Source organism: Phascolarctos cinereus, unplaced genomic scaffold, assembly GCF_003287225.1.
Source record: "Phascolarctos cinereus isolate Bilbo 61053 unplaced genomic scaffold, phaCin_HiC Scaffold_1;HRSCAF=81, whole genome shotgun sequence".
NCBI lineage: Eukaryota > Metazoa > Chordata > Mammalia > Diprotodontia > Phascolarctidae > Phascolarctos > Phascolarctos cinereus.
In genome coordinates, this window is record NW_027555514.1 from 123,246,530 (window position 1) to 123,259,236 (window position 12,707).

At 36.5% G+C, this 12,707-nt stretch overlaps 1 protein-coding gene across 1 annotated transcript in view; it reads right to left on the minus strand.

The window, feature by feature from the left end:
* The window catches only part of PTPRZ1 (protein tyrosine phosphatase receptor type Z1), a 243,978-nt gene that overhangs the window by 38,019 nt on the left and 193,252 nt on the right, over nucleotides 1-12,707 (minus strand). The window contains 1 exon segment of the mRNA XM_020966360.2: nucleotides 6,685-6,776. Within this exon segment, the coding sequence (XP_020822019.2) occupies nucleotides 6,685-6,776 (92 nt within the window).

Consider the following 12,707-nt stretch of genomic DNA (forward strand, 5'->3'; position numbering starts at 1 on the left):
GATTTTTAATCTTTATTGCAGAAGAATATTTTCACAGCAGTTTTCCAATCATTCTAGTGGGAAATCTTTGCATAATTCCAAAAAGATTTTATTTGAAAATAAAAATTTAACCTGCATTTTTAATCACACAACAGAATAGTCATGATTTATAGAACAATACCACTTTTACAGAATTGCAGAATTTAATGTCTGGTAGCCAAATATTCTGATTGCTGTTTATATTTGAGAACATTTCTTTCCTTCTCTACATAAATACTGGAAAACATTTGTGTTCAGAATATTCATTAAGGAAAATGTCAAAAACCTTTGGGACTTTTAATCTGTAAAATTCCGAGAATTCTAAGTTGAAAATATGCCATGTAAACAAAGTCATTTGATCTGTTAATTAATTGTGAAGGGGCCAAATTATTTTAACTAGCTCTGTGTGTTTTTTCCCCCCTCCTGGAGTGCCTTTCTTAGATTAAACATATTACAATTTCACAGTATGTGATTTCACAAGTGATGTTTCCGACAAGGAAACATCAAACACATTTCACTAGAAACAGTTATTTACATCAACAGATGTTCAGCGTTTAGGCCATCTAATATTTTTAAGCTTCAGTTACCAAGAATTTGTTGATTTCTTTTAATCAGGATCCATCTGTTCTACCTCTTAGATGAGTGGACGTGAATACTAAAATTGAATTACCAAGTCAAGCTTAAGAAAAACTACACAAATGTGTAATTCCACTTTCACACCTTACAGAAAGATTCTGCCAAGAAATATGTTTTATAATTAAATAGGAAAACAGTAATAACCAGTCACACTTAAATCATAAGTCCTTTTAGTAAAGATCCCTGAAGAAATAAATGAAGGCTTTTAGAATTACATCTTCCATTCTCTTGTAAACAGACCACCTCTCACTCATATATTATGTCTAGTTTATTTTGTTGGTTGGCCTGCTTTCTAGAGGGACGAAAAGGCTAAAAGGACCTTTTCCTTTTTTTCCTTCATTTTGTTAGGTAAAAGCTCGGTCACTGAAAGAACGCTCATTTCCTTTTGAATGTCAGTGGACTCAGTGATAAGCTAAATGTGGATTCAAATAATTCTGAAGGTCCTTAAGTCACAGAGGCTTTAAAATTTAATTCAATTCAATCCAACAAACATTTCCTATTAGGCGCAAAACAGATTTTGACACAAAACTGATGATTCTATTAAAAGATCTAACAAATTTACCACAAAAAAAAAGCTGTTTGGTTCAATGCAAAGAATATTGGATTTGGGATCTGTGGACTGGAATGTTGGACTTGTCATTTATAGCCCACGTGATCAAAGGCAAATCATTTAACCTCAGTGGGCCTGTAAAATGAGGAGGTTGGGCTTAAACAACCTCTAAGTTTTCTTCAATCTCTAAATTTATGATCTTATGTTATTATCCTTTAACTCCCATCTTGAAGTAGGTAGTATGGTGTGGTGGGAAGTCTCATGGATTTATTATCAGAGGAGATAGTTTGAAAGCTGGCCTCCATTTCTTTGAATGTGGACATTCAATTTTTACCTTCTTGGGCCTCGGTTCCCTATCTGTAAAAGAAAGGGATTAGACTAGATGGCCTTTAATGTCCCTTTCTTGTCTAACCTGATGTTTTCTTACACAAAAGTTTCTTCATGTGGGTTCCCTGAACTTTTATTAGTAACTGTATTTCAATACAATTGGTTCTTTTTGTAATCCTATTTATTTTATTTTGTGCATTTAAAAGCATTATTAGAGAAGAAGTCTGTAGGCTTCACCAGACTGCCAACAGGGTCTAGTGATACAACAAAAGATTTAAGAACCTCCATGTTAAACTGTCTCCCTGTATACATATGCAACTACATACATATCTATGAAAACATATATTATAACTAACCTTAAACATACTCCTTTCTCTAGTTGGAAAGAGCAATTATATTTATAAATATTAATTTATATATAAATTGATACAGTGATTGTTCATGATAATCTTAAAACCATCAGGGTTCACAAGTAAATGAAAATGTGTTTTAATTTTCATTATTATGTTTGAATTTGGTAAATCTTCACATTTCACAGAAGGAGGAAGAATCAACATTTATTAAGTATCTGCCATGGGCCAGACACTGTGCTAAGCACCTTATAAATATTATCTCATTTTATTCTTATGACAAACCTAGGAGGCAGGTGCTATTATTATTTCCATTTTAGATTCAAACAAACCGAGGCAGATGAGGTTAAGTGATTTGTCCAGGGTCACACAGTCAGTGGTGTCTCAAGCTAGATTTGACTTAGATCTTCCTGACTCCAGGCCCAGATTTCCATCTATGGCACCACCTAACTTCTTAGGAGTCCAGTCAACACATTTATGTGATCCAAGGAAACAAAATGATTGTACTTTATAATAGAATCCTGTTTGTAAATCTGCTAACTACTCTTTCATGCTGTGGACATTATTGAGAGCTAATGTTGTATGGTGGAAAGAGGTCTTGGTGTCAGAAGTCATGGGGGTTGAGCCCACATTCTGATTCTAGTTCTATCATTTAATCTCTCTGAGACTTGCTTCCTCAAGCTTAAGATAGGGATTATTTTGGCACTTTCTAAATAATAAATGGGAATAACATTGTGAATTATTATTATTACTCTGTGTTCAGTTTTGAGTCATAATATCTATCTATACAGGTTTATAATACACATATGTACATATGTGTTCACACACACACACACACACACACACACACACACACACACACACACACACACAAAACACTGTGGAGGGCAGGGACCCCAGTTAGAGTCCTGTCTCTCTCACTAGCTAAGTTCAATGACCTTGAGCAACCCAATTAATCTTTTCTGCCTTTGGTGTCCCCATATGTAAAATAAGGTACTTGGACTGATATTAAAGATCTCTCCTCTAATTCTAATACTGTGATTGTATGATTAATATACAATTTATTGGCATAGCAAAGAAAAGTTGCTTTCACAGTGCCATACTGTTTTGCCTCTAGTAGAAATAAACAATAGCTATGCTTTTCCCAGAAGCAGAGTAGAAGAACAGACAAGAGCGTCAGGCCTGGAGTCAGGAAGACGTGACTTCAAATTTAACCTCGGACACTTACTAGCTGCATGATCCTGGGCAAGTCAATTAACCTCTATTTGCCTTAGTTTCCTCATCTGTAAAATGGGGATAATGATAAACCTACCTCCCAGGGTTGGTGTGAAGATCAGATCAGATAATTAATTGTAAAGTGTTTAGTACAGTGCCTGGCATATAATAGGTAATATATAAATGTTAGCCATTATTAATTGTTATTATTATTTTTTTAATTCTTTTTTTGTTCTGTTTTTGTTTGGGCAATGGGGTTAAGCGACTTGCCCAGGGTCACACAGCTAGGAAGTGTTATGTGTCTGAGGCCGGATTTGAACTCAGGTCCTCCTGAATCCAGGGCCAGTGCTCTATCCACTGCGCCACCTAGCTGCCCCCAATTGTTATTATTATTAAGAGTTGGTTTCAGAATCAGAAACAGCCGAGTTTGAATCCTGTTATCCCCAGCAAATTATTTAATTTCTTGCTTTTTTTTTTGGGGGGGGGTGAGGCAGTCAGGGTTAAGTGACCTGCCTAGGGTCACACAGCTAGTAAGTATCAAGTGTCTGAGGCCCTCCTGACTCCTAGGCCGGTGCTCTATTCACTGTGCCACCTACCTGCCACCCCCCACCCCCCCAGCAGCTCTTTAACACAAATTGTAGGACAGGTGACAATCTGCATTAGTGGAGTTTCTAATGGAAGTCTAGCAAAAAAAAAAAAAACCTTAAAAATATTCTGCACATGCTATGTTGATATTTCAAAGATCTGTGACTTCATCAGATTGGGCACTGTCTCTACACATGAAGACTGTGATCTCTCTGTCACTTAGTAAAACATCTTTGTGAGCTGCTTTGGCTAAAAGAAAAGAATAACGCAGTGACCAATTTTCTGCTAAAGAGTAAGACTTTCTGTAATTAAGTAGGGAGGCTCTTGGTAAGACACCCTCTTCTGCAAGGTCTGTAATTCAAAGCCTTCCCAGCTTGGTAGGACTTGGTATATCTTGTGCTACAGTTACACTTACATTTCTTTTTTAAAATTTTTTTAATTTTAGGTAATTGGGGTTAAGTGACTTGCCCAGGATCACACAGCTAGTACGTGTCAAGTGTTTGGTCTGAGGCCAGATTTGAACTCAGGTCCTCCTGACTTCAGGGCCAGTACTCTATCCACTGTGCCACGTAGCTGCCACTCTTGCACTTATATTTCAAAAAACCAATAGTATCTACATGGTGCCGTGATTAGGCATCAGAGTAAGGCTTTACTGGGGATTTCCACATGACCTATTTAAGGTTCCTCAAAACAACTGACTTCTATACCCATTCTGTTCACTGGGAAGATTTAGTTTTATGTTAGAATCTCAGTGACAATCTCATTTTTTTCTGTTTTTGTTAGAATAGGAATCATAATCTATTCATTGAACTTAAATGACTTTCTTACATGTTGATATGATTAATTTAGAATTCAGAGAGCATCACCAACATTAGTACACTATTATAGAAGTTTCCTAGTACAGGTCTATAGGAAATGGGACAACATGAGATCCTCAGTTTAATTACACAGAAGCTCCTTTTAGAAATATGAAAAAAACCAAAACAGTAGAAAGTAGAACAATTTAAGTTTATAACAGACCATGTGTCCAAAATAGTCTGAAGTTTGTTTTTTTAAAATTTTCCATTGTCCCAAAGGTAAGAATGTTTTATAGTGTTTTTAAGCTACTTAAATCAAATGTTTTGAGTTTAAAGACCATTACGGTATCTATAGGAATGTTCCCATTGAATAATTTCTCAGAGATGAGGATGGTGATTAATGCTGTTATTCCTCCCCAACTCCCACATCTTTTTTGTCTCATCTCTTTGTATAGGTAGGATGTGCTGCAGAGAATGTACACAGGTGGGTGAACAACACCTGGAGAGTACTGATACACACATAAATGAACTGGGGAGCAAAAGAACCCCAAATCAATTATATTCTCATGAAAATTCGTGTGGCTCTAGGTGTCTGGGAATGGCTCTTCATTTTGAGTTCAATCAAGTATGAACAATATCAGGTACAACTCTATTCTAAAACTATTTTTAATTTCCACATGAGCCCTAAGATATCTCTTCTAGGACAAGTAAAGAACACAATCTTTTCAAAGTCTCGGCCATCTACATCTCCTTATCCTTCCTCTTCGGAGGGGACAGTTAGTGACTTCAATGGAACTCCCCAGAGAATATCCTGAGAACCTGGGTCATCTTTTTTATATGACTTGAAAATTAGGTTGTTTCCAATAATCAAAATATGTTTTACTTAGTGTAAGGTTATAATTAGTCTGTATTCTTTAAGCTTATGTTGATTAAACAGGAGAAGGAGATGTGCTGCCAGGGTAGGGATGCAGTCCAATGATCTTTTAAAAATGCCATGTATGGCTACAGGTAGACAAATGAGGTCTGGCTGAAGTTTAATTCCGAATATCTTTACATGCGACTGCTTTAGAAAAATGTGTGTCAGGTACTTCAATGAGCCAACAAAAAAGCAGGGCTGAAAAGTGCTGAGAGAGAAAGAGTTAACAAAGAAGTGGGTAGTGTCATTTGCTACCCTTGTTGGGTAGCAAAAAAAATTAGAAAAATTAGAAAAAGAATGGTGTTTTCTATCACCCCCATTTCTTAGGCACTGAGATTTTGCATAATAACATGACAATGTTCTGGGGCAAACTGATTTCCACATCAAACCAAGAAGTTTCAATAAAATCAACACTTAGAGAAATGATGTGCTTTCCCTCCCTCAGTTTTTAAAGACCATCCATATGCCTTTCCATATTCCCCTCCCCCTCACTCTTTTCCAAGGATTTTTTTTTGGGGGGAGGAGAGGGGCTAGACAATTATTTTGATTATCCTTCTTGCTGGGCTGCTTACAGAAACTTTACTTATTACATAAGTGCCTGTGAAATCGCAAACTATTAGCTATGGTGTTTAAGTTAAGGTATTTTATCTATAGGGTCTTATCTGGATTTTAAAAGTTTTTATGAAAGTTAAGTTCTAAATATTAACAAGCAATATACTCCCATCTCCGAACTTTTAAAGTCTTCAAACTGTTGAGATATTTTCATGATGGTCTATTCTTAAATGTGCTTATTAAGAAGTCACTCCCGGAAAAAAACACAGGTGACCAGAAAAGAAAACGACCTTTATTGTTCTGATAATTACCTCCTATCCATAATAACTACTGTTGGTTTAACGTGACCAGTTCTTTTCATCATTTAGTTTCCTATTAGACTGCTGTAGTAATTTTAAAAAATTAGGCAGGTAATATAAATGTATGCTGATGACAGTCACCATGAACTGCTGGCTATATTTTATGGCTAAAATATATATGTGTATATATATATATATATATATATATGTGTGTGTATATATATATATATATGTGTATATATATATATATATATATATATATATATATGTGTGTATATATATATATATATGAATCTGGATGTGTTGACCGTTTTGGGGAGCATACATGTTCACAATGCAAAGAAAGAGCACAGTAAAACCCAACAACCACAAAGCATTTAATACCATACTTTTCTTTCGGCATCTAACAATTATTCACACAAACATTCAAAAGCATTACCTGAAATAGGAAAGATGGGTGTTGGGGGTGTAGAAATGACTCGAGGTGATGTGCTATCTTCTAAGTAAAAATGTGCAGTCTGAAAACATTTTCTAGAGAGAGAAAAGAGCAAATGACACCATGAAATGTTTTAAATAGAAGAGAGCTTCTGGATTCTTGGAAAGTGATGACATTTCAACTCAACTTAGCAGGCATATGTTAAGCATGTACTATGTGCCAGGCACTATGAATGATAAATATAGAACTTAAAAAACCCCAAAACACTTCTTAAATTGTACAAACAAACCTACTAGAGAGAAATAGAATGAATTGGATGATGCTGTCACTGTGCCACCCGAACCCCAGTTCATATTATTTTTACCTGTACCAGATGCAGAAGAAAGAGCAGATATCAGACATATTGAAAGAAGAAAAGACACTTGGAGCTCTGTTTGGTACTAAATAGTACTTTGCAGAGAAATGAAACCTCTCCCCAACCCGGCAAATCAGTCTTCCACTGCACATCTACCATGTCTCCCCTCCACTGTATAGGAACAGAAGTGAAGCTGAAGAAATGGTTTGAAATACTTTCTTTAGCATATCCTGAGCTCTCTTCTATTTCAGATTTTTAACTGCTTATAAAATGAGGCATGCTGTGACTAAGTAGAATCAAGAGATCGCAGTGGTGCCATTTTGCTAATAATAATAAAAAGAGGTAGCTTCATATTTAATCTAGGCTAACATGGCAGTACCAAACACAAGCCAAGGAAATCATCATGATGCAGGCAACTGGAAGCAGGGGAGTTTTTCTTTCCAACAGATGCTAGCCTTGTTGATGAGGGGTTTAAGAATGAATACAAATGGAATCGGCTGCAACTCTGACCCAAGATGTAACTTGCATCTATTTTCATTCAGATAATAAGTGTAGCATCTGGTTAGAGCAAACTCGGAACTATTGAGAAGGGTAAATAACCAACTGCTGCTTTAAAGCAAAGTAAGACATCCTTAATTAAAAAACTCAGATAATTAAACCTGCTAATGATACTCTTTGACGTGGCTCATTTAATTTATCTGAAATATTATTCACAAGTTGTTAATTTTAAATAGAAATACATGTGTAAGTGAAAAAATAATAATTTTATATTTATGAAATTCCAGGATGGTTATTCTAATGTGGTTTTCGGCAAAATATGGTCCCACAGTAGCTATTTTTAGTAACTTTTGTTTTGCTTAAGCTGTTTTCTGAAGATGTAACTGGTGTGAGATGGCATATAATTTATTTATTCATCTACTTAACAATACATAGCAATGACATGCATACAATGAAAAACTAGCACTATGTTTTTAGAGGAATAGAGAAGGATAAAAATGACCCTGAACACGATCAAGAGGAATAGAAAACAAATAGAACTTAGAACCCAGGAATAGTGACGCAGCTTCTAGGAGTAAAGTACGGCTTTATTTTTTCTCTAAGCTAGCGGTTCTCAAACTCTTTGAATTCGACCTCTATACATTCTAAAAATTATTGGGTACCCTCCCAACTAGCTTTTGTTTTTGTGGGTTTTATCTTTTGAGTTTTAATATATTAGAAATGAAAAAAAAATCCTTGTATTATTATCAAAATAGTTTTGACCTCAGGGATCTAGGATCTCGGGGACTTCTGGGGGCCCCCCTAAACCACACTCTGAGAACTACTGCTCTCAGCTAAGCATCCCCAATTCCTATCATCATTCCTCATGATGCCTCATTCCTTGAAGCAGTTGGTGGCACAGTGGATAGAGTGCTGAGCCTGGAGTCAGAAAGACCTGGGTACAGATCTGGCCTCTAATACTTATTAGCTATGTGATCCTGGGCAAGTCACTTAACCTCTGTTTGCCTCAGTTTCCTCAACTGTAAAATGAGGGTAATAATATCACCAACCTTGAAGGGTTGTTATGAGGATAAAATGAAATAATATTTGTAAAATGTACTTAGCACAGAGCCTGGTACATAGCAGACACTATATAAATGATTATTCTCCTCCATTTCCCTTCCCGTGCGCATCATACTTTCTAGATGTCTCACCAGTCTAGCTGTCCTCCTTTGGACTCACTCTAGGTTTTCAATGTTATTCTTGATCTGTATTAGCACAACTTAAATGTAATGTTCCAGATCTGTTCCAGACCACAGGCACACACCGAGCACGGGCTGGGTCTTCCTGGATAGACTAGAATAGAAGGTACTATTGCTTGCTATGATGTAAACTCTGCTTCCAGTAATGCAGCCTAAGAGGTTATTAGTTTCTTTGCTAATCATACCATAGTGATTACTCACATTAGGCTTTGGCTACCTGAAATCCCAAGGTCTTTTTCACATGATTTTGAAGTCAGATTCCCCCATCCTATACTTAAATAATTAAGCTTTTGAACCCACATACAAGAGTTCCTATTTACTCTTGTCAAATTTCATCTTGTTGATTTTCTCAGTGTTCCACTCTGTTAAGATATATTTGAATCTTGATCTTATCAAATGTATTAGCTTTCTCTGCCTGAAGACATAAAAGGTATGTTTTCCATGGCTTCATCATAGATAAAATTATGGAAGAGAACAAGGTGCTGGGGGGGGTCCCATAGTATTCCATACTTCCACTAGATTAACACAGAGTCATTAAGACATTCTTTGTGTCTTAATAAATTATAATAATATAATAAATAAATAACACAATAATAATAAAGGTGAAAAAGAAGCAGTTTTGAAACATTTCCCATTACTTCAACAAATATTCATTGAGTGTCCATTGACCATGGTAGTCTTAGAAGGAAACAATAGAAATTATGATCTCTACCCTTAACAACCCCCTAAGCAAAGATGAACAAGTCATATGCAGATAGAAAGTAGATTAATTTGACAGAAGCAGAGAGGCTCCTTTAGGAGAGTAATGAGAATTGGCTGGGGTCCCTGTGCCATCTAGTTAAGGACTGGACAATAAAGTCTGTATTTGATAATCAGGCACTGAGGTCATTGATGATTATATGATTAATACTAGTTGAAAAAAATTAACATGCTAAACAGCAAAGCTCATAGCATAGCATATTGAGCTTTTTAAGGAGAAAAAAAAACACATTTAGCAAGTTAAAAAAATGAACCAGATACCCAAATCAATGGAATCCCATTCCCTAGTTGAGGGTTTCATCAGCTGTCACCTGGACTATTTTAAGAGTCTCCTAATTTGTTCACCTACCTCAAGTCTCTCTGTAATCCATTTTCCACTCAGGTCCAACAGTATTATTCCTAAAACACAGGTCTGATCATGTCACTCCCCTGTTCAGTACACGGCACTGGCTCTGTATCTCAAAAATAAGATACAAACTCCTCTCTCTGGCATAGAAAGCCCTTTACGACCTAGCTCCAATCTACCTTTCTAGTCTCACTATACATTAATATTCTTCACACACTCTACGTTCCAGTCAAACCAACCTCCTTGCTATTTCTCTCCTATAATAACATTGTCTTCCACCTCAATGACTTTGCATAGGTTGTCCCTCAAGCCTGGAGTACGCTTCCTCATTATCTACGTGTCTCGGAATTTTTGATTGTCTTCAAAGCTCAGCTTAAGAGCTACTCTACCTCTCACTTTCCAGTGACTTCCCACCATATTACCTTGGCTTGTTTTCTATTTACTTGTATGTCTATCTTTCATATATGTTGTACTAAAGCAATAAAATATTTTAATAACCAATGAAAAGTTATTGTCTTTGTGCGCCTCAAGCAGTGCCTTGAATACAGAAAGCACTTAAATGCATTTCTATCGATTGAGACAGTGGATGCTTATCAGTAACCTGGCAAGGATGGCATTTCTTTCCAAGGTAAAATAATTGGAGTTTAAAAAGGCAGCCAACCTCTGGCTCTGCAAATAACAAGACATCTGATTATTATTAATATGAGAATCAAATTTAGAGCTAGAAGAGACTTAGAGATCTACCTACTCCAACTTTCTCATTTTGCAATGAAGGAATTAAGCCCAGAGAGGTTTTGTAATTTGCCCAACATCATAGAACTGAATAAGGAGTAGCAGAGCCAATATTGAGATCTAAGTCTTATGACTGTAAATCTAGGGAAGGGGTAATTAAAGGAGGGTAGAAGACTAGTCCAGGGAAGCTAGGTGGCACCATCATGCACAGACAGCCAGGCCTGGAGTCAGAAAGACTCATCTTCCTGAGTTCAAATCTGGCCTCAGATACTTGGCAGTTGTGTGACTCTTGGCAAGTCACTTAACCCTGTTTGCCTCAGTATCCTCATCTATAAAATGAGCTGGGGAAGAAAATGGCCAACCACTCCAGTATCTTTGCCAAGAAAACCTCAAATAGGGTCTTGATGAATAGGACACAATTGAACAACAACAACAAAAGAAGATGAGTCCTAAGCAAACAAACACAAAAAATCCTCTAAGGATGTAAAAACAAATATTTATAGCTCTTTTTGTGATGACAAAGAACTGGAAACTGAAGGATGCCCATCAACTGAAGGATGGTGGAACAAGTTATGCTTTGCTACTGTACTATAAAAAATGACTAAGAGGACCGTTTCAGAGAACTCTGGGAAGACTTGTATGAACTGGTGCAGAGTGAAGGGAGCAGAACCAGGAGAACGATTTATAAAATGACAACAATAGTAAAGACAAACAACTTGATCAAGCATGATTCCAGGTGACTAATGATGAAATGCCACCCACCTCCTGACAGAGAGTATAGGATTCAGAATGAACCTTGTTTTATATACTTGGCAAAGTACAAATGTGTTGTTGTTGTTGCTGCTGTTTTTAATGAGCTATACATGTTTGTAATTGGATTTTGGTTCTCTTCCTCAGTTGAAGGGCGGGGGCAGGTAAGAAGAAAAGAAGGCAGATTTTTGCTGATTGAAAAAAATGATTAAAAAATATATTTAAGGTACAACATAAATCCAATGGTACATAAGTCCCTGCTGTGAGATCTGCCAGAACTTCACCAGCTCACAGAAGTGCACAGGAGTCAGATCCTACTTCCTTCTGAGAGCTGAGTGTTAAATTAATCTCAGAAATTGGCAAAAGTTCCAAATATGGGCCTGCTTTGTTTTATTGATTGTCTAGAGTCTAGACATAAGAAAGTGATGGAGAAAATGTTAATCATCCATCTTAAACATAAAAGTATGTCTGGAGAGCCAGCTGTTAAACATTTACAAGTACACCCCTGCTTATAGCCAATCTGCCTATCTCTAAGGGTTGTTGTGAGGAAAGCGCTACTAAAATAGGAGTTATCCTCATTGTTTTTCTTCTCATGAGTTTCCTCTTTAAAAATTAACAGGAGGGGTACATACATATTATTTATTGATATGTAGAGATAGTATTATCTTTTTGAGATAGGACAGCACAATGAAGAGGAAAGAGCTCTAGGTTTGGAATCAGATGATATTAGCTCAGATTCCAACTGTTTCTTCCATCCTGTGGTATTGTAGGCAAATCCTTTTACTTCTTTAGGCTTCATTTCTTTCTTTAAGATAAAGAGGTCAGAATAGATGATTTCAAAGGTCTTTTCTAGCTCTAAATATATGAATAGGAATGGTAATGGGAAGTTAGTCATCCATGGTCCTTTAGAATTTTCTTATTTCTCTATTCCAAAATGAATCATGGATGTCATGTGCTAGGGATGGAAGAATTTCTATTAAAATTTTTTTGCCTTATTCTAAGGGTATGAGTCAAATCTAGCCATGTTTATATCTAAGTATGTGTTGAGGGCCGATTTTAAGAGTCTGATAAGGGTTTAAGATCCAAGGCAGAGTTTGACCTCTGCTCAGGCTTTCACCCCAAAGGGCTCAAAGGATTAAGTGGTACGGCTCCCCAAATTCTTTCCTGATAAAGAGGTCTCTGAGATATCCCTTCTCTCTCTTTGAACCTTAGATTTACGTATTTACTCCTCTATGCAGGTGGCGCCTAGGCGCCTGGGAAAACCTTGGAATCTACAGCCCAATCTAGGAACCCTGATAAGGAGGAAATTCATGATTGTTACATCCTCAGCAGATGTTCTGGGGAG